General features: G+C 33.6%; 1 protein-coding gene and 1 pseudogene across 2 annotated transcripts; one reads left to right on the top strand and one right to left on the bottom strand.

Annotated features, from left to right (window-relative positions):
* Positions 1 to 551: 551 nt before the first annotated feature.
* On the top strand, positions 552 to 8,175 carry LOC123897203 (wax ester synthase/diacylglycerol acyltransferase 4-like). 2 transcript variants are annotated; one of them, XM_045947741.1, is made up of 7 exons: positions 552 to 776; positions 1,820 to 2,407; positions 2,666 to 3,010; positions 3,105 to 3,214; positions 3,407 to 3,434; positions 7,872 to 7,895; positions 7,946 to 8,034. In XM_045947741.1, the coding sequence occupies exons 1-7, from the start codon at positions 591 to 593 to the stop codon at positions 7,946 to 7,948; spliced, it is 1,284 nt and encodes a 427-aa protein (XP_045803697.1). In that variant the 5' UTR covers positions 552 to 590; the 3' UTR covers positions 7,949 to 8,034. The 2 variants fall into 2 exon arrangements, with proteins under 2 accessions (XP_045803697.1, XP_045803696.1); XM_045947740.1 differs by having other exon boundaries at positions 7,872 to 8,175.
* Positions 8,176 to 17,024: 8,849 nt separating this feature from the next.
* On the bottom strand, positions 17,025 to 20,295 carry LOC123897202 (annotated as a pseudogene).
* Between the last annotated feature and the right edge of the window lie 3,339 nt (positions 20,296 to 23,634).

Below are 23,634 nucleotides of genomic sequence, written 5' to 3'. Positions count from 1 at the left end.
CACTAATGTGATCTCTTTTGAGGACGTCACAAGCCATTTCACTTTGTTTGGTGAATTAGCAAAAGGCAACCATAGCAAGCGAATTCGTCATATAATTTGGCTGGCGACGACATGGAGTATTTGCCGCACGCTTCATAACATTATTTTTAGAGGAGACTGTGTCAACATATCATCTTTAGTGGAGCAAATTGTTTATTTTTCTTGGTTTTGGTTTATAGGCCGAACAGGGAACAATGTTAATTTAGTTTTTTCTGAATGGCGTAATAATCCTTTAGATTGTTTTCAACGCATCTAAAGTGATCTATTCTGAATTGTAAGGGTTGAGTACCCCTTGTACTCCTTATAATTCATTTTTTTGCTTATCAAAAAAAAAAAAAGACTCATAAATGTTTTTATATTTGACAAGTTGGATGGGTGGGCAGTATAAATATCATGGTGCCACCTTGGTTATTTGTAGCAAACTTTCTAGCAATTGAAATCCTATATATATATATATATATATATATATATATATATATATATATATATATATATATATATATATATATATATATATATATATCAAATCTCTCTTGTACGTACACAACATAATGGTAAATATTTATGAAGAAGTTCAAGAGCCGGTGAGTCCTCATGGACAATACTTCAACAGCTCTGTGTTATGTTCATATGTTTTTGGCTTTCTGGAATTAGCTATTCCATTTGATGTCTCTCTGGCTATACCTTTGCTCAAAGATGTCTTCATCCCTATCAATCCACGCTTCTCCTCTACTATGGTTCTACATCTTTTTTTTTAATTATAATTAGAGTTTAATTGTTGTGCACCGTCAGTGGAAAAATTCTTTACACATACATCCAATGATGCGTTGCCACATCATTTAATGAATATGACACATCATGTGTTTTTAAATATCATACATGATGTGTCAATATATTTTTGGATGCATGTGTAAAATAACTTTACAGTTACACCTACTGTGCATATAAATTAAATTCTTATAATTATGGTTCTACATGAGATGAGATTCTCTCCATTTTCTATCATTTCTATTTCTTCCATTATTACCAAAGTTTTTAAATATTTTTTGGTGTATAAAAAGTATTTGGACCCACTTAATATCATATTTATACATTTATATTCCCAAAACTATATATAATAGAGGAAATGGAAAGAATGAGAAATGGAGAGGATCCTAACTCGTTCTACATCTCTATTTCATATTTCATATACTTTATTATTTAGTATTTTACATTTTAGTCACCAAATTTAATATTAATAATACTCACAGTTACATGTGTACACATTAAATGGATACACTCAGGAACGGAACCAGAAATTAAGTTTAGTGGAATCAAATTTAAAAGTATAATTTGATAAAGAATAATTAATTTTTTTTGACAATAAGAATAATTAAATTTTAAAATAGGTAAACATATATAGTATCATGAATATCAAGAATCAAGTATCTAAAAGATACCTTTTAGACCTATAAATAGGTAAACATGCTTGTAAAATTGTATTCAAGCTTTTGAGATGTACCAATGACAATAACCTTGAGGCTTCACGGCCACACTATATGTCTCCTCCTACAATAAGTGTTCCTCGTACTGCCTATTAATTATATTTTGCCTCTTGTCTCATGAAACCTATATGTATATCTCTAAGTGTTCCTGGTACTGCCTATTAATTACTACTATCTTTTAACAATCAACTATAATTAAAGCATATGCATGGTTTCCAAAACGTGCAAAATTGACCTTTTTATTATTATTATTATTATTATTCTTTTTTATTGAGGGTTTAATTAATTTGCAACAGGTAAGAGACAAAGATGGTATGATGAGATGGAAAAAGGTTGAAGTGAAGCCTGAAGAGCACATAAAGATTCCAAAATTTCCTGAAACCACAAATTCATCATCATGTGAATTATTATATGACAATTATTTTAGTGACTATGTAACAAGTATTCTACATGAAAAAACACCACAAGACAAACCACTATGGGAAATTCATTTGATCAAGTATCCAACAAGAAATGCTGCTTCCACCATAATATTCAAACTTCATCATGCACTTGGTGATGGTTACTCTCTCATGAGTGCTCTTCTTTCTTGTCTAGAAAGAGCTGATGATCCATATCTTCCTCTGTCTTTTCCTTCAAGACCACCACAATTGGATTCAAAATATGGACAAAATAACTTATTTAAGAAGCTATGTTTAGATATCTCCTCTTTTTTTAGTTCCATATCAGATTTTGGATCAAGCATAATCAAGACAAGAATGATTGAAGATGACATAACACCTATAAGGTTTGGATATGAAGGAATTGAATCTCTTCATGTTATCTTGTCAACCATATCATTATCTCTTGATCAAATCAAAGAAATCAAATCAAAACTTGGAGTGGTAAGATTTATTAGCTATAATTTCTCTCATAACAATCAAAAACTTATTTAACTCTTAATTATATTTATTATAAAAAATAAAATCATTGACTAGACTATACATTACAATTCAGAAGGGTTGCAAAACTATATATATATATATATATATATATATATATATATATATATATATATATATATATATATATCTAATGACTAGACTACTGATATAAAGCTCAATAACATAAGCTCGTACTAATACTATTATCTAACACTGCAGACTGTAAACGACGTGGTTTGTGGGATAATCTTCTATGGGATTAGACTGTACATGGAAGAGATGAATGAGAAGACAAAAACATCAAATTCCACAGCAGTGGTAATGCTGAATACAAGAAATATTGGAGGTTACCAATCATTGAAGGAAATGCAAAAACCAGAGTCTAAAAGTCTTTGGGGGAATCGAGTTTCTTTCCTACAAATACCAATACCTAAGTTAAGTAAATCAGACCCTCTTGAGTTTATTTGGGAATCCCATAAAGAAATCCAAAGAAAGAGACATTCTTTCGGTGTTCATCTCATAGGTTTGCTCATGGACTTAGAGATGAAATTAAGAGGACCAGAGGTGTGTATTTATTTTCATAAATTTACCACTCTACTAATTAAAAATTTGATATTGTATTTATTAATGTTCTATTTTTTATTGTGTTTGTGTTCAGGCGGTAGCTAAAATAATATATAACACAATTAGGAACACAAGTGTTTTTTTCTCAAACTTGGTAGGGCCAATAGAGAAGATGGCATTGGCAAATCATCCGGTAAATGGATTGTATTTCACGGAAGAGGATTCCCTGCTGTTAAATTTTGGTGCAGTTTCATGCATTTAGCACACAAAGTCACTCCATTTTATTATTTTTATTGAAATCACTTTTCTCTCTCCTGTCCAAAAAAAAAGCATCTCTCACAATTACTTCAAATGCACCAAACTGCACGGTTAAAAAACTGCAGCAAATCCTATTCCGTATTTCACCGCGGCAGGTGGACCTGAGGTATAATATATGGTTAGAAATTTCACTAAGATGGATAAGTGGGATGACTGGGATTCGAACTCCAACCCCTATATATATAATGCAATGTCCTACTAACTGAGTTAAACAGAGAGAAATAAAAAATCGACAAATTTAATGCAAAAGCTATTTTTTTTTAATTATTGTGCTTTAGTCAAAGTGATCTTAATTATATCATGAGATGAATTTGTAGTTACTGTTGGACGGAAGCTTTAATAGGTGGAGAAAGTGTTTAAGTATTTGAGAGAGGATATGAAACTTGTTGGAAGAGAATGCTACTTATATTATTGAGTGTTTGTAATTTTTGGCTTGGTTTACAAATGACTACCTCTCCCCTATTTATAGTCTTCAAGGGAGAGTTCTACATACTCCTAGAGACTCTTCTACATACTTCTAAGAGAGATTTCTACAAACTTCTCTCTACTACTATATACATATACATTTTCTACCATGACTTCTACTTATTTCTACATACTTCTAGAACATTCTTTAGACTTACTACTTATTACTAAATTTGGGCTTAAACTTCCTAAGGCCAAAAACTAACAAACCCAAAATCAATTTACATATTCAATACCCCCCTTAAACTTGATTTTGCTACTCCAAGTAAATATCTTAACTTGACAAAGTGTTCACGCTTGAGAGGCTTGGTGAAGATATCAGCTACTTGGTCATTTGACTTTACGTACTCCAACTTCACATCGTTGTTAGAGACAAATTCTCTAATATAGTGATAGCGTGTGTCAATGTGTTTACTTCGATCATGGAAGACTGGGTTCTTTGCCAAAGCTATTGCTGACTTGTTGTCCACGAATATCTTGGTCGGCTCCTTTTGCGGCAAACTTAACTCCTTTAACAGGTTTCGCAACCAGATTGCATGACAAATACATGAAGTGGCCGCCACGTACTCCGCCTCACATGTGGAAAGAGTGACAATCAGTTGTTTCTTTGACATCCATGTGAAAGTTGTGTTTCCAATATATAAAACAAAGCCGCTTGTACTTTTTCGGACATCCACTTCTCCTCCCCAGTCACTATCGTTGTATCCAACGAGCTTGTAATCATCAGAAACAGAGTAGTACAAGCCTAAGTTTGTTGTACCTTTGATGTAGCGAAGAATCCTCTTTGCTGCCTTCAGATGAGTTGTTGTTGGATGCTCCATGTATCGACTTACAACTCCAACCGCATACAAGATGTCAGGCCTCATGCATGTTAAATATCGTAAGCTTCCAACCAAGCTCTTAAAGAGTGATGGATCCACTGTTTCACCTTCCTCGTGCTTTGATAGCTTGATTCCACATTTCATTGGCATGCTAACTGGGTTTGCATCATCCATCTTGAACTTCTTGAGTACCTCCTTAGCATAACCTTCTTGAGTGATTAGGATTCCATGATCCTCTTGTTTCACTTCAATGCCGAGATAGTAAGACATTAATCCAATATCGGTCATCTCGAACTCCTTTGTCATCTCTTTCTTGAACTCTTCAAACATGGTTAGATTGTTCCCCGTGAAGATCAAGTCATCTACATATAAGCACACAATCAAAATATCTCCGCCTAGCGCTTTGATATAGAGTGTGTGCTCATATGGGCATTTGATGAAGTTCTTATCTTGGAAATACTTGTCAATTCGAGCATTCCAAGCTCTTAGGGCTTGTTTAAACCCGTAGAGTGTCTTCTTTAGCTTCAAGACCTTTTCTTCTTTTCCCTTGACTTCGTAGCCTTGTGGTTGCTCAATGTAGACTTCTTTGTCAAGGACCCCATTTAAGAAGGCTTACTTGACATCCATTTGATGTATCTTCCACTTGTTTTGAGCTGCCAATGAAATGATTAGTCTAACAGTTTCTAATCGAGCAACTGGAGCGAATACCTCGTCATAGTCAATGTCGGCTCTTTGACTGTATCCTTTTGCCACCAATCTAGCCTTGTATCTTTCAACTTCCCCTTTGGAGTTCTTCTTTGCTTTATACACCCACTTCACACCGATCGCCTTGTGCCCTTTTGGAAGTGAGACCAACTCCCATGTTTCATTCTTCTTTATCGCCTTGATCTCTTCGTCCATGGCAGTTCTCCAAGTATTCTTCTCGAATGCTTCTTGGAAGTTCATGGGCTCGCAATCCGCAAATCGACAAAAAAGAGTAAGATTGTCTTGATTTTCAGTTACCTCGTAAATCTCTTGCAAACTTCTAAAGTGAGGAGTCTTTTCACTCGAGCTTTCTCCTTCTTCAGAACTCGGGGTTGGTGAAGCCGGCGGAGTAGCAAGATCTTCTCATGATTCCTCTGGTTCCACATCATCTTCTTCAAATTGTGGAAAGAAGTTGTAGTCCTTATTACTCGTTTTCCAATCTCACTCTCCTTCTTCATCGAAAATGACATTTCGACTAATGATAGTCTTCCCCATATCAGGATTATAGAGCTTATAGCCTTTGGAGTTGGTGTCGTAACCAATGAAGATGTACTATTCACTTTTGTCATCCAGTTTGCTTCTTTTCTCGTCCGGTATATGAGCGTGAGCTATGCTTCGAAAGACTCTTAGATGGGAAATTCTAGGCTTTCTTCCACTCCATGCTTCTTGTGGTGTTTTTTCCAACACGCTTCTTGTCGGAGAACAGTTTGATAGATAAACAGCGCACGCAACAGCTTCTGCCCACAGTTCCTTTGGTAGTCTCTTGCTTTTTAGCATGCTCCTCGCCATCTCAAGGATTGTCTTGTTCCTTCTCTCTGCTACTCCATTTTGTTGGGGGGATCTTGGTACCGTCAGTTGTCATCGAATGCCATTGTCTTCACAATACTTAAGGAATTCGTTTGAAGTAAACTCTCCTCCTCGGTCGGATCTTATTGCTTTAATCACGATGCCACTTTCCTTCTCATCCAGGGCTTTAAAATTTTTGAAGTTTTCAAACACTTCTGATTTCTCCTTCAAAAAGTACACCCATGTTTTTATTGAAAAATCGTCAATAAAGAGAAGGAAGTAGTTACTCTTACCGAGTGATCTCGGCTTGATCGGACCGCACACATCTGTATGTATGAGATCCAACGGCTTTTGCGCTCTTGAGCTTGACTCCTTAGGGAAGCTCATTTTGAACTGTTTTCCAAGTAAACATCCTTCACATACTTGATTGGTGTGGTTGATGTAAGGCAATCCTCTGACCATTTCCTTCTTAGAGAGCAACTCTAATCCTCCAAAATTGAGATGCCCAAATCGAAGATGCCAAAGCCATGACTCTTCTTTGTAGCACATTTTGAGACATTGCGCAACATCATTTTGTATGTTGAGCACGAACATTCTATTTCTTGACATTGGCACCTTAGCAATGAACTTGTTTGAATGATCTCTTATAGAAAGATTATTATTCTTCAATTGAATGTCATAACCTTTCTCTAAGAGTTGTCCTAGACTCAAGATGTTGCTCTTCATGTTTGGCACATAGTAAACATTGGAAATAAATTGATGATCCCCATTTTTCAAACGGATGAGAACGTTTCCTTTACCTTTCACTGCCACTTTTGATTCATCTCCGAAAGCCACGTTCCCGTTCACTGATTCTTCTAACTCTACGAACATGCTTCTTCGCCCACACATATGGTTGCTTGCACCGCTATCAAGGTACCATTGATTATCTCCACCTCTTTCATTATCTTTGTGCGCCAACAATAATGTTCCATCTTCTTGGCTTATTTCTTCAACATATTTGGCCTTCTCATCAACTCTATGATTGCCAGGAGCTCTACATTCGAAAGCATAATGCCCAAACTTCTCACAATTATAGCATTTAACCCGTGACTTATCGTACCTTGGTTTTGGAGATCCTCTCCCACGACCTCTTGATGAGATTTCTCCTCTTTGGTTGTTGTCATACATTAGGCCTCCAACCTCGTCCGCCTCCATATCCATGACCACGTCCACGTTCTCGAGCGCCACCTCGTCTTTGGTTACTCCGACCATGTTCTTCTCTAGGTGAATCGAGTCGAATAATGGTCGAAGGAAGCTTTAATAAGTGGAGAAAGTGTTTAAGTATTTGAGAGAGTATATGAAACTTGTTGGAAAGGAATGCTACTTATATTATTGAGTGTTTGTAATTTTTGGCTTTTTTACAAATGACTACCTCTCCCCTACTTATAGTCTTCAAGGGAGAGTTCTACATACTCCTAGAGACTCTTCTACATACTTCTAAGAGAGAGTTCTACAAACTTCTCTCTACTACTACATACATTTTCTACCATGACTTCTACTTATTTCTACATATCTCTAGAATATTCTTTAGACTTACTACTTATTACTAAATTTGGGCTTAAATTTCCTAAAGCTCAAAACTAACAAACCCAAAATCAATTTAAATATTCAACGGTTACAGTATATCATAACATTATTAATTATTAATTTGAGTTCTGACACATTTTTTCTCTCGTGTGTTGTAGGGTTTAACTGTTACAGTTATTAGCTATTTGAAGACATTAAGAATGACTTTGAAAACCCAAAAGGGATTCATAAATGAACATAAGCTGAAATCCTGCATGAAAAAATCGGTTGAACTCATATTCGAAGCAGCTATGGAAATTTCCTGACACCCAACAAAAATTAATTGGGGCATACAAAGGACGGGTTCAAGAATTAAGATTATATATTATCTACTATATGGAGTATTTATATAAGTGCAACAATATTATTGCATAAGTGATGTGGTTAACATTATTATTATTATTATTATTATTGATTATTGATGTGGTTAACATTATTATTATTATTATTATTATTATTATTATTATTATATTCAAATAAATTGAAGATCTACAATTACAATTATTCTTGCATGTTTGTATATTTTAAATACTTGAATTTGAGTTCGATTCTTTTTGAAAATAATTATTAATTAGACTTTATTTATCTAGCCATCGAACTTTGGATTATCGGGGTAACATTCCTTTGGAATAGAGGGTTTTTTTTTTTTTTTTTTATAATCAAAATTTCGAATTATAAGGAATACAAGGATACTCAACCCTTACAATTCAAAGACAATCACCTTATATGCTTCAAAGCAAGCTATTGGATTGTTACACCAATCAGAGAACTCTAAATTAACGGTGCTCCTTAACCGTCCTATAAACCAAAACCAATCAGTGTAAATAATTTGGTCCACTAAACATGAGACATTGACACAAGTTCCTATAAACGGATCTTCATGTGACAAACCTGTAAAAGAGTTAGCATATAACAATTGCAAGAGCCCGGTTTTCATCTCCGTTTTTCTTGCACCTCTGGGAGGTCTTGCAAGATGAGCAAGCCTCCGTGGAATGTTGTGACACGGCCTTATACCGGCACCTCCACCTTCGTTACGTGGTGGATCATCAGCCATCTCTTCGGCTACTGAGGATGTTGAAGAAATAGAAGTTGAAGTTCCTTCTTGCAGCTTCTTTTCACTACAAGAAAACATGTTTTTACTGACCAAACTTATTGAGGGCTAAAAGCCCTCAGTAATGCATTTGTGCAATATTGAAGGTCCCAGGCCGTCATAATGTAGTCTTGGAGAACGGAATTTAATTAAAAATGAACTATTAAGAATTACTGACGGTCCTGGGCCGTCAGTAAAGCAATTGGTATTGCAGACGGTCCCAGGCCGTCAGTATGTTGCTAGCCGTTAACCATTTCTGACGGTCCTGGGCCGTCAGTAAAGCATGTTAATTATGACGGTCCCAGGCCGTCAGTATGTACATAACCGTTGTGTGATTATGACGGTCCTGGGCCGTCTGTAATTGGGCAATTTTGAATTTTAAACTTTAACGGTCAATAAAACTACTCCTATATATTACTACTCCTTCACTTCATTTTTTCATTTCCATTCTCTCTCTAAATTTTCTCTAACTTCTCTCTTAAATTTTCTCTAATTTCATACTTTCAACTTTTTTTTTTTAACGAAATACTTTCAACTTAATCTCCAATTTCTCTAATTTTCTCTCTTAAGTGGTAAGTGTTTGTGTTTTACTTTTACGAATTTAAAATTTTTGTTTTGTTATTTAAATGTATATGTTCTAATATTTGTTGTTTACCATTATTAATAGCAAGTCTTATTCTCGTGAGGAGCGGAGTTCGTGGGCTAGGTGCGCGCCAAGTAAGAATCTACTCGGCACCCAAGTAAGTAACGTAATTTTAATCTATATAGTGATAGTTTTTTTTTATCATATACTTAGTAATATTTATATTTATAAACAGTATATTTATATTATTTTTTAAAAAAACGAAATTTTTTTAAAAAAAATTTATAAAAGAAATTTTTTAACAGTTTGTGTATTTTAAAAAAAGTGATGTAATTTTCATATTTCCATCTAAAAAGTGGTAAGTGTTTGTGTTTTACTTTTAAAGTTAAAATTTTTACTTTGTTATTTAAATGTATGTGTTCTAATATTTTTGTTTATTTCGAAAACAGAATTATTTTTTTTAAATAAGTATTTTTTTTTTCAAAAAAACAGTATATTTATATTATTTTTTAAATTATTTATTATGCAGTATATTTTTTTTTAAAAAAAATTAATAATTTAATTATTTAAAAATCACTGATTTTTAAATAATTAAATTATTAATTTTTTTTTTAATCAATAAACATTACTGACGGCTCCAGGCCGTCACAAATGTATGTGATACTGACGGTCCTGGGCCGTCACAAATGACAGGCGTTTTGAATTGACAGGTTAGCATTATTGACGGCTCCAGGCCGTCAGTAACGTTATTGACGGTCCTGGGCCGTCAGTAACCATTACTGGCGAGCTAATTACTGAGGGCCTTAGGCCGTCAGTAATGCATGCATTTTAGACGAAATTTGTGCATTACTGAGGGCCAAAGGCCCTCAGTAAATGCATGTTTTCTTGTAGTGTTTGTTTGGCTAGTTGTTTTCTCTTCTTTCTTTGACTGTTATTCCTTCTAGCTGTTCTTTCGATTTCTGGATCAAAAAGTAAGTTTTCTGCAGAAATCTTTCCTCGCATAAACAACCTAACCAGACAAGTTAGCGTGCACAAAGGATAATATAAACAAATAAAAACTAAAGATTACAAAATTGCTTAAAACGACAGAAATCATAATCAAACTATCAATATTAAACGCCAGTCCCCGGCAACGGCGCCATTTGATGAAAGTACAAAAGCAAGTATTTTCGTTATATCGTATCCACAGGGACTAGTGTGATATCGAACGGTGATTCGCAATTTCCATGATTTTAAGTGCGGGTTTTTATAAGATTTGTTTTTGGAAATATAAAAGTGCGATCAATTAAAAAGGATTTAAAACTTTCGGATAAAAAGAAGTTGTCGGGACTAGACTCGCTATCTCGTTAACATGTATCAATCAACCATCAATATATATATTTCATTCACCAATCATTATTATCACATATCACGCGTTGAACGTATCCGTGTCCGGATTACGCCGTGAAATCTATTATATCTATTAACGTTTGATGTCTCGAATCATTAATCGACATAATAGCATTAAGATCTGATATTTGAAGTGATTATTAAACTCAAAATCTATGTCTAAACCTTGAAGTTTAATAAGTGATTATCTTTACTCTTGATTTTAAACAATATATGTCTATACCATTCAAATCTAGAAATAAACAATGAAAACAAGATAACACTCATAATGATTGATAAATAAAACATATATATTACGATTGAATCGAGTACATGATCACAAAATAACTACATCTAATCCCAACAACAAGAGAAATTTAGCTAGACATGATTGTAACCAACTTACAAGAATAAGGAGTAGAAGGGATGAAGAACATCTCTTGATTTCTCAAGTATGGTGATGAATCCACCTTAAAAACTCCTCTAAAACCCTTAGACTAGTGTTTTTCTCGTATTTTATCTATTACAAAATGAGATGATATAAGAAAATGACATTTGAAGGCTATTTATAGATTTTCAGGACAGAGCAATTCGCTGAGCGAAGTGTTGTTCGCTAAGCGAACAGGTTACTTAGGAAAGGGGTTTCTTGACACGTAGCAAAATAGCATGCCTCATCATTTGTTCGCTGAAGCTCGCCATCTCTCGCCATCAGACCATAACTCTCTGTCTCTGTTCGCTGACTCTCGCTAACCTTCGCTGAGCGAACGTTCATTTGTTGTTCTGCTTGCTGAGGCTCGCTGATCTTCGCCAAGGACCCTTAACCCACTGGTTTTGTTCGCTGCAGCTCGCTGAGGCTTCGCTGAGCGAAGGCTTCAAAATCCTGCCTTTTTCTAGCCATTCCTAACAAAATGTCTTGGGATTAATTCTTTCTTGATCATTACTATATTTACATCAAATAGGGGTTTTAATCACAATTTCTTCATAAATGAATTGTTAAGTGCCCATAATTTATGATACTTTTTAACTCAAATTGGGCACTTATCAGTAAACCAAGAAATCGAAAAGGGGTAGAATCCACTACACAATGAAAAAACGACGAGGAAGCGCGCAAAAAACTATCGTTAAGATTGATGCCATAAAGCTTGCTCTTAAAAAATTTAACCTTTAACCCAAACACAATTTCAAAACTTCTCAACACAATTTTTATAAGCCAAAGATTATCCCAATTACCTTCACCTACTATAATAGTGCCGTCAACAAATTGTAACGTATGAAATAGAATATCATTGCTAACCTTATAACCATGAAAGAGATTATTGGCCACCGCTTTGCACATAAGTCACATAAGGCCTTCTGCAACAACCAAGAAAAGGAACGGTGAGAGAGGATCTCCCTGCCTTAAGCCTCTGCCAACTCTAAAATCCTTCGTAGGACTCCCATTCACCAAAACAGACATTGAACTTTGAAAAATACAAGCTCGAATCCATGTCCGCCATCATGCTGCGAACCCCGTTCTAACCATCATATAATCCAAGAAATTCCAATTCACGGTATCGTACGCCCTTTCGAAATCTACTTTAAACATCAAGCACTTGTCTTTTCTACGTTTGCCAAATATATCAACTCATTGACCATGAGCACCCTGTCCAAAATCTGCCTATTAGGTAAAAAGGCCGATTGGAATAACGAGATCAATTTACCTAATACTTTCTTCAATCTAGCTGCTAATACTTTGGACAAGAGAAAAAGGTGTCATCAACAAAAGATTATCCTCATTAGAAAGTGAATTAAACTGAATCCCGTTGAGATTCGGTCGGTTCTCCCATCTTTCCCTAAAATTGTTCTCAAAAAAGTTCTTCACAAAACCCTTTACCTCCTTCACTCCCTGAACCCATTGGAGTCCATCTAAGGCCACTAGATGATTCTTTCTTCTTCTTCTTTTGATGGATTCATGAAAGTATCTAGAATTCGAATCACCATGTTTAACCCACCGCATTCTTGATTTTTGTTTTAAAAGGCTCTCTTTCAAGTGAAGTTGTTCCCAAAATTCTCTGGTTAACCCTTCCCTTCTAGTTAACTCTAAATCTGTCTCATCTCCTCGCAACAATCCTTCAATATCGTTTACGTCCTTCACCGTCTTCTCGATATTAAGATCAAGGAAGTCGAACACCTCTATATTCCACGTTCGCAGACTTTCTTTTAACAATCTGAATTTTTCTTTCAAAATGAACGCTTTCTTGTCATGCACAAAAAAACCCTTCAAAGAATTCTCTACAAAAGAAATAAACTCAGGATGTTCCAACCAACCATTAATCACCCTAAAATCTCCTCCCACACACACCACTCCCCTCCTCCGCTTTGTTGCTTAATAGCTAGAAAATATTTCCAAAGTTTTTTCTTGCCGGAGACGATATAAGGGGAATACACATTGACTATGTGCAACACAACACCCTCCCGCTCTGCCGTAATACCCAAGAAGCCGTCACTAGAGAAACTGTTCAGAAAATTAAAATAGTCTGAATTCCTAATTACTAACAAACCTCCTGATTTAAAATATTCTATTATTAAAACAAAAGAAAAAAAGATATATTTGGGCTTGGTTTTAAAAAAAACAGATTTGGGCTTGATTTAAAAAAAAATGATTTGGGTTGATTTCAAAAAATGAAAACTGAAAATAGAAAACCAAAACATATTTTACAAGTTTCAGTTTTTTAGTCCCCAAAACTCAAAAATACAAAACAGTTTTCAAAACCTTTTTTTAAAAATAATTTATCAAACAAGTTTTTAGTTTTTAAAAACTAAAAAAGAGAATTTGGAAAGTGTTTCAAACAAGCCCTTATTAGTTAGAGGCAGAGAATTCTTAATATCTCCCTCTAGACACTTAATTTTTCAACCACAAAAGGAATCCCCTGTTGTACAAGAATGTAATATAGCTAGCAATCATGTGGTGGTGTGAGCTCTTTAGTGGTTGTATTTGTGATAGCAAATGAGTGATTTTTTGTTGAGTTCTTTTCTTTAGTGCAATTGGCTCATAAAATTATATTCTAACCAGAAGAAAGTTCTCACAACCATGGGCGGAGCCAAGGGCCCAGCAAGCCTGGCCTGGCCGCCTGGGCAATGCCCAGACTCTGGTCAATTTTTTTCGGTGTGTTTGGATGAGGGAATGTTTTGAGATATAGTAATGTTTTGAGGGAATTCAAATGATTTGAGGTGAATTTCATTGTTTGGATGATAATTTGAAGAATTTTCAAAATGATAGAAATTTATGAAGTATTTTGTTCAAGTTAAATTTAGAGAATTTCAAAATGACACCTAAACTCAAAGAATTTGAAATTCCTCCTTCTATATAAACTTTTAAAAATTACTAATTGATCGAAAACCCTAAAATTAGACGAAAAACCTAAAATCGACGATAAACGCTAAAATAGCCAGAAAAAACCTAAAATCGGCCAAAAACCCAAAAATCGGCCAAAACCCCAAAAAAAAAAGCAGAAAAATCTAAAATTGCCCAAAATCCCAAAAATTTACTATAAACCCTAAAATTGGCCGAAAACCAAAAAATATGCCGAGAAATCCAAAGTCGTCCCTAAACACAAAAAACTCGGCAGAAAACCTAAAATCGGCCGAAAAACCTATAATCGGCCAAAATCCCAAAAATCGACTATAAACCCAAAAAATCGGCAAAAATCTCAAAAATTGACTATAAACCCTAAAATCGGCCGAAAACCCAAAAAATCGGCCGAAAAATCTATAATTGACCCTAAACCCAAAAAACTTGGCCGAAAACCTAAAATCGACCCAAAATCCTAAAATCGGCTATAAACCTTAAAATCGGCCGAAAACCCAAAAATCTACTATAAACCCAGTTTTCGGCCAAATTTAGGGTTTATAGTCGATTTTAGGGTTTAAAGTCGATTTTTGGCTTTTTTGCCGATTTTAGGTTTTTCTGCAGATATTTGTGTTTAGGTCCGATTTTTAGTCTTTTTACTGACTTTTTGGGTTTTCGGCCGATTTTAGAGTTTATAGTCTATTTTTAGGGTTTCTGGTCTATTTTAGGTTTTTTGGCCAATTTTTTGTGTTTACGGTCGATTTTAGGTTTTGGGCCATTTTATGGATCTTCGGCCGATTTTTTGAGTTTCAGATCGATTTGGGGTTTACGGTTCATTTTAGGTTTTTTGCCGCTTTTTTTGGGTTTAGGGTCAATTTTATTAAGATAAATAAAATTAAGTGAAGAAAATTTAATTACATTACCCAAACAAAGAATTTTACAATTGATGGAATTTCGCCACTTTATCCAAACAACGGAATTTGAAAATCAAGGGGATTCAAATTGAATCAATTGAATTGTCTAGTATTTAAAATCCCTTGACCATTTATCAAGGGGATTCTTTCGGTATTTAAAATCCCATCCAAACACACTTAGGGAAAAACTAAGATTTTATATTTGACCATTTATATATTATGTCACATGTGAAATTTTGTCCGGACTCTATAATTAGTCTACATAGGTTGCTAGCTATATTACATTCTTGTGATTGATATATCTTGTGTGTATTGTCTCAAATTGATGATAGCAACTAGAGAATATAGTATATGATGTAGAATTCAAAACTCTAGTAGTTAAGTGGAGTAATGAACCAAATGAAGTTGATCATTAGGCTTATCTAAGGATTTTGGATCATTAGATTTGGTATCATAATTATGCAGAAAAATATGTGTACATCTGAAGATCATGTGTATGTTTCATAACAATACATGCAGAAAAATGTGTACATCTGAACATCATGTCTAAGCTTATATTTATTTTTGTTTATGTGTACATATACATGTCTATGTTTCACTTTGATTAAGATGTTTTTACTTGAACTTTTATTGGTTACCATCCTTGCTTGATCAATTTTCATTGTCTTAGATCTTAGGCATGGATTCATAGCAAAGGTAGATGTAGAATGAAGCAAATCAGTTTGTGTTTGGAAGTATCTCGGTTATAAAAAGAAAGAAAAACTGATTCCCTCAAGCTCTGTAAACTCTAAAATCAAATAAGAATTAGCCATTAACCTTTTCAAAAAGCTATCGTTTACTCTTGGAACGCTTCATTGCTCACCCTTGCTGGTAGAGCTCAACTCATTAGAAATGTGGTTCAGAGTATGATATCAATAAAGAGGGTTATCTGAGAAATTTCATTTGGAGTGGAGATATCAATAACAGAAAGTTAGTGACAGTCTCCTGGAATACTGTCTGCTCTCCTCTTGCTGAAGGTGGATTGGGTCTTAGATCCATAGCCAAGCTAAATCAAGCTGTTGAAAACTTAGTTACTAATGGATTGTGTTACAAGCTATCTAACTAACTTTAACTGCATCTAACAAACATGCCCGCTAAGCATTAGGACAAGCTAACCTACATTGAGCACACTATAGTTACAATGCACCAGTTACTTGTTACATAAGTAATGTAATCCACTAGTAACTAAGTGTTCAACACAAGCTTCTAATCTGAAGCTTCTTTGGGAATTGTTGAACTCTGATAATCACTGGGCCATGTTCTTAAGGAGTAGAGTTTTGAGAAGAAATCATTTTATTGATTACCATATTTATTCATCAATTTGGAGTGGTCGAAAAGCTCATTTTATTGGATTTGGAATGCAGCCATACCTCCTTCTAAATCTTTTCTTGTTTGGAGACTTATTCATAATAAGATGCCCAAAGATGAGAACTTGGCTATTAATCTAGGCCTTCCATTGTTGAATTTGATATTCGATCTGAAGTTTTTTAAAATCGATGTGCATCATTCTGCTGCTCCTAAAAATAGGCAAGGCCATTTTGTCAATTTCCCACGTTTTGGTTTGGTCCCTTTCTTTTGTATCCCACGTTTTGTTTTATATATCCTTTGCCCTTAAAAAAAGAGAACTATTGAATTTCTATTAAATTAACTTGACAAACGAGAACTAATAGCTTATACTTAATCAAACGAAAAATACTTGAAAACGTCGAACAATAATAATAATTTGATTGAATAAACGAGATTGCGAGAAAAGAACTGCAAATGTGCAAAGATGAGGGACTAGTACGAGATACAGTCTATAAGAGAAGTTGATGATACTTAATGCAAGGGAGGGAAACGATGATACATACGCAGAGAGAGAGAATAAGAAGTAGTAGGGAAAATAATAACAAAGTGGAGAATAATAGTTTAAGACGGTTGAAAATAACATTAATTAGAAGTTACGCTTAAAAAATAAGCGATTGAAGTTACATATTAGAAACTAAAAACTGACAAACCAATTTTTATGAAATGTGACAAGTACTGTGTCAAAATATTTCTGTTACAAAAAATGACATTACACAATTGGCTTCTCAATCTTAAATTGCTCTCCAATAAGCTGTGTCAAATTTGCAACTTCTTTAATATCAAACTGAGATGAGTTACCACTGTTAGGTATCCCCAAGAAAGTAACTTTTTCAATAATCCATTTTTGATCCACAGCAAATTTTCCATTAGTAACATTGGAAGTAACAGAAACTGTGTTATTTTGCAATTCACCATAGAATTCCACAAGTGTCCATTGCTCTTTATCTCTTAAATTCAAAGACTCACCATCATCCAAATAAACTCTTCCATAACTTTTTCCATTGCTACCAAAAGCAACCAATAGTTCGAACGGTGTTTTCCGGGCCGCTTCGGTTGTCATTGCTTCACCTTGTAAGGGTAAAATGTTACCTTCACCAAGATGCACATTTATGTGATCAGCTGGTGCATCAAGTGTGACATACTTTCCAGTTTCTGCAACCACCGATTTCGTGAGATTAAAGAGATCAAACCAATTTCCTTTAGGAAAGTATGCATCAACGGTTACCGCACCGGCCACTACCACAGGTGAGACGAGAACACCTCTTCCGATTAGAAACTGTGAGCTTATTTCATATGTATTAGTATCCTCGGGGAATGAAAAGAAAAGTGGTCGCGCAATAGGTGTCCCTTTTTGATTTGATTGATACATTTGCGTGTAGAAATGTGGAAGAAGGCGGTAACGAAGGGCGAGCACTTTTCGTGCGGATGCTGCAACAGAATCCCAAAGGTACAGCTCTTGCCTGTTGGAGTTTTTATCTGAATGATCTCTCGAAAATGGGTAAAAGGCCCCCAACTACATCGAAGAAAATAAAAAGTATTAGAAACCAGTTAGGATAATCAACTTAATTAAGTGCTTATAACATAAATATTTGTTACCTGGATCCAACGCTGACAAAGTTCTTCATTTGTGTTTTCCTTGGAAGCCACATATATCTGCTCCAACCATAGGAACACCAAAGAGGCCAAAGCTCAATATTGTTGGGATTGAGTATCCTAAGTCATTAAATGAAGCAGCATTATCTCCTGTCCAATGAGCCGAATACTTGCCAGAGCCGACAAAAGTTGATCTACTCAAAACGAACGGCCTTTTACCAAATAAATCCACTAAGGCCTCGTTAGTTACTTTGGATTCATAGAATCCAAACAAATTGTGAGCGTCATACTCAGTGATGTTACCATAATGGTAAGCTGTTGGTGGAACTGTTCTCTCGATAATTGGACGTTGACCTCCTGTACTATGAATTTTGTAAGGAGGATTATCAAGTGTAGAATTTGGATCAGAACTAGAAGTCATGAAACTTGCTATCTCATTCATGTCAAGCCACAGACCGTCGTAATCAAGAATATCTTTAAATAACTTGATTTCTTCAGTCCACCATTTTTGGCTATTAGGGTTAATAAAATCAGGAAAGTAAACTTCACCAGGCCAAACTTTACCAAGATAATTGGTTCCATTTCTCTTTATGTAAATATCGGCTTTCAAACCTCTATTGAAGGTTTCATATGTACTACTTGTACTGATACCTGCAGACAAAATTCGCCTAAAATCAATGACATATCATAGATGAATGAAACATTATGATAGTTCTAATAGCGAAAGATACTTTTGTGTCAGAATTAGGTACCTGGATCGACGATAACGACATATTTCTGACCGTTTTTGTGAAGAGTATCAACAAAAGTTTTCATCTTATCTTGTGGAAAATTAACAGGATCAAGTGTGAAATCTTTATATGCATCCATGTAATCAATATCTGTCCACATAACTTCAAGTGGTATACTAGCTTTTGCATAGTTGGCTACCACTTCTGTCAGATCATTTACATCTTTGTAGCCATATCTACACTGTTGAAAACCTGTTTTAAGTAACAATGATATGTAGATTAGCACACATATATAGGAATTTGATGATATAATGAATGAATCAACAACATGATTTGAAATACACTTACCGAAAGACCAATAAGGCATAGGAGCAGGCCTACCGATAAATTCAGTATACTGATCCAAAACCGATTCCGGAGCTGATCCAGCGAAAAAATACAAATCAAAAATACCACCGATCACCTTATAAGTAATACGATCACCGGTGTAATTAACATCCATTCCATTACTATTAAGAAGCAAAACACCATGTGTAGTTCCATTTTTGAATATTCCATCAGATGAAGTAGTTTTTCTCACATCCAAATAAAAAGGGTGAGCGCCATAAGTGTTCATATCAACATTGGAACTACCAACATCTTCATTCCAAAGGGTCAAAACTTGGTTTGGTTGTATCTTGAAAGATTTCTTTGTATGCTCCCCAATACCATACAGAGAAGATCTGTTTGCAGGTAGAGAGGAAGAAAGTTGCAAGTACTGATCTTTAAACACGAGAAAAGTCTCGGGGTTAGAGTTATCTGGTATAGTGTTAAAGATTATATCTTTCGAGTATTTTCGTGTGACGGTGAAACCAAATGGGGTTGTGCTGTGGAGTGTGAAGACAAGGCTTGAACTTGGATGTGTGATTGTGTGTTCTGTTGTGTTTTGAGTATCTTGTGGTAACAAAAAAGAGTGAGATTGAGATGATGATTTTCTTGGAATCACTTCTTGTGGAATTTCCCATCTTTGATTCTTTGAATCAGTGATTCTTACTCTTAATCTATCCTTAGTCTCAAAACTGCAACAATTCAAAGATTAAAATTTAGTTAGTTTTTTCTTTCTTTGAACCAAAAAATAATTGAATTATGGAGCACAGACACAGAAACGGACACCAGATGCAATACGGACCGCGACACAATTCAATGTAATTATAAATGTCGGTCTCAGACACCGCTTCATAGCTGGCAAGAAATATATGGATAAACATAACCAACAAAAAACTATGATTGGTTGTTGAGGTAGTTAGTTAGTTAGTTAGTTACCTGGCAGTGAGTGTGAGGAGTGGAATGTCAGGTCCATAAACATCGGAGGAATTGATGAGTTTAAGGTCAGCAGTCAAAGATTTTCCTGTTGGATCAGTATTTACTGTTGTGACAGTGTAGCCATAACCAACTTGTCCATTTGTTGGTATATCATCTGCAACGGTTTGGTATAAAATGACACTGAAAGTAATGAAAAAGAAAGGAAATAGTAGTAGTGAAGTTTTTCTAGTAACCATTTTGTTTGTGCTGATTATCTGTTTGTTTGATAGAAAACGATTATATCAATTCATATTTATAGTAAAAATCAAAGAATGATGAAGACAAGACATGTTGACTAGGAGATAAGAGAAGTTACAATAGTCATTAATAAGGATTAAGGACTATAATAATTCTTAGTCAAAAGAAAAAGGACTATAATAATTCTTAGTAAAAAAAAAAAGACTATAATAATTCTACAATTATAAATTTATAGCATCAAATATTTCTTTTAATATACCTTCCTTCCTATATTTATCTTATCGGTTACTAATTTGCTCCAAAAGTGTCTGAAGAGTTAAAAAGGGCATCTTCTAAACATGTATTGTTTTCATATTGAATTCTCATTAGTAGCAATAACATGATTTTATTGTAAATGAATGTCATTAACATGATTGTTTTTTGTCAAGTCATTAACATGATTTTTAGTGTATTTAAAAGTGATTAACTTTCAACCAAGTCATTGGATTCAAATGGTTAATGAGTTTCACCAAAAATGACGAATTTTGGGAAAATCCGAGTTCGATTCCTGGGGGAACAATTTATTGGCCAGACTTTATTTACCACGCGGCCGAACTCTGGATTACTAGGGCCATTTTTCCATAGGAACCAGAGGGTTATAAACAAAAAAATGTGATTAACTTTCTCCATCAAAATGATCAATCGATATAAGGAAATACATTATTTGGCAAATACTCAATTGATTATATGTTTTTTGGACTAATCTATTGATTATATATATTTTTTTTTTTGTACGAGATATGTTGTTCATATATATGTGACCCAATATATTTACATAAAAAATTACAAAGATTTTTTTTATAATAAAAAATTACAAACATTTTAATATAGGGTGTGTTTATTTTAACTTTAAAAAAATGATTTTTTCTTCGTATACTTTTAAAAATGATTTTTATGATAATTTAATTAAAAATAGTAAAAGTTATTTCAATTTCATTTTTTTATAAATTGAAAGAGTGATTTTGACATTCAATAAATAAAATATTCATATTAGAGATTTTAACTTAATAAAAATTACATTTTTTTTTAAAAAGCTATCTCTAAAAAAATGATTTTTATGTAAAGCTGTTTAAAATAGCTTTATTTTTTACAATTTTTTAAAAAATTTTATGATAAAAAAAAATTATAACAAAATGACGAAATACTTTACGACGTTTTAAGAGAACCTATTTAAACCAATTTTTCATTTGAAGCTTTTATAAAAATAATCTTTGTTAAATAACATTTTAAGACTTTTTTTTTTTTTTGCAGAAAGAGTAAGACAAATTTTCCACGTTGCATAAACTTGTTTTAACCATTGAATTAATAACCATAAAGAGTGACACATCTCGTTTATCCAATGGTGAGACTTGTTGATTCAATGGTGAAAAGAAACTTATGGTATGGTAAAAGACTTATCTCACTTGTACACCATAGACTTGACCATAGGCTTGTCTAATATGTGCACAGTTGTATATACCGTTGGATGTTGAACTCTCACTAGAGATTTTGCATAAGTGAAGTCTGAAAGAAAAAAAATCATCATACACAAGTTTGATTTCATCATTAGATCAATAAATCCCACTGCTGAATTAATATGGCACATCACATTTAATTTGATTCGATAGTAATACTAGTATAGAATATAGAACATCTAGTTAGATTATATTATATTTAGAATATATTCTACATAGAATATATTCTAACTAGATTATATACCGAATATATTCTAACTATAGATTATATATCTTTTTGTAAAAAAAACTAGATTATATATATCTAATCTCATTTTTTTCATTTTTTTGAATTTAGTGTTAAATAAAAGATATATATATATATATATATATATATATATATATATATATATATATATATATATATATATATATATATATATATATATATATATATATATATATATATATATATTAATTAACTATTTTGCTTTCATTCCAAAAACCCAAATGTATTTCTTTAGAGTCATAAAATAAAATAACTAAAAAATAATCATTAAGTAACTACAAAAACAAATGTTCTTTTTCATTATCACATTACTCGATTGAAGTCAAAACTACATAGTTATAGTTTCAACTGTGTTTTTTTTAATGGAAACTACGAAAAACCCATTCCCCTAGAAATCAAAACATTCTATATTTTTTCATATTTTTTATATCAATATCAATATTTTGATATAAAGTATAATGAATATACAAGTTTCATCATACACAAGTTTTCATCATACACAAATTTGATTTCATCATTAGATCAATAAATCTTACCGCTGAATTAATATGGCACATCACATTTAATATGGCCTACTACCAAAAAAGAATTATTTTTATCCGACGGTACATGATAAAAAATTTATCTCACTTATATGAACCATAGACTTGACTCTCACTAGAACTTAATGTGCATCTTCCACACCAAAGCTTAATTATACTTAAAAATTTCGCCACCTTGCCTTCGTCCCTGTCAATTATAAAGTACTTTAATTTGTATCTACAAATCCTAATTCAATGATAAATGTTGATATTATTAAATTTGACACTTTTATCCGGATTTGAATTGAGATCTAGTAGTTGTGAATTTCAATAGTATTTGTCACTTTATCTAAAACAAACGTTTAAAATAAAAGAGTACTTTCATTTGCCAAATTTTGTTTTTACAAATTTATGTTTCAACATCTAAAATTTGACTATCGGATCCTTCCCTTTTTTCAACCTTAAGTAGATGCGATGGTGCATGGTGACATGGTGAACTTATTGATTCTTTGCTTCTTCTTTTTTTTTTTTTTTTTGTGGATGGCTAGAAAATACAACTGGAGGTTGTTGTCACACAGACATTTATAATATTGCGCAACTTCTTTCCGTTATTTTTTACGATAAACATATCGAGTTATCAATAAACGAGAATTTGTTAGCGGCCAACACTCGGTGGAATTTAGTCCCACATCGGATAGATAGGACTCTTGAGAAGAGTTTATAAAGATGATGCAATCCTCACATTACAAGCCGGTTTTGTAAGGATGAGTTAGGCCTCGATATTCGTGACAGAATTAACATGCCTTTTCAGGGGAATGTGGTAACTCAGTGATACGCTCTCAAGTGCACAAGCAGACCCGCCGACAGTACATGTGTCGGGTGTTTGACTCTATCGGGCCTAAAACATTTACGCCAAATTTTGGGGCCTCAAAATTTTGATGACCTGTAATAGTAATTATATATTATTAATGTTCAAAAAAACATCAACTTTATATTAATAGATTAGTGGTAGATTATGATATTTGTGTATGCAAGGTTCTAGCTTTAAATCCCAACATTGTAGCATAA

This window comes from Trifolium pratense, linkage group LG7 (genome assembly GCF_020283565.1).
Source record: "Trifolium pratense cultivar HEN17-A07 linkage group LG7, ARS_RC_1.1, whole genome shotgun sequence".
In the NCBI taxonomy this organism is placed as follows: domain Eukaryota; kingdom Viridiplantae; phylum Streptophyta; class Magnoliopsida; order Fabales; family Fabaceae; genus Trifolium; species Trifolium pratense.
Note: the sequence above shows the minus strand (reverse complement) of the source record. Positions and strands in the feature narration are given on the sequence as shown.

Bases quoted from the DNA above. Each gene is read 5' to 3' on its own strand.
- LOC123897203 (XM_045947740.1), top strand. From the start codon at position 591: ATGGTAAATATTTATGAAGAAGTTCAAGAGCCGGTGAGTCCTCATGGA. The intron at 2,408-2,665 runs GTAAGATTTATT...CTAACACTGCAG, and splicing joins TCAAATCAAAACTTGGAGTG to ACTGTAAACGACGTGGTTTG. The intron at 3,435-7,871 runs GTATAATATATG...CGTGTGTTGTAG, and splicing joins CCGCGGCAGGTGGACCTGAG to GGTTTAACTGTTACAGTTAT.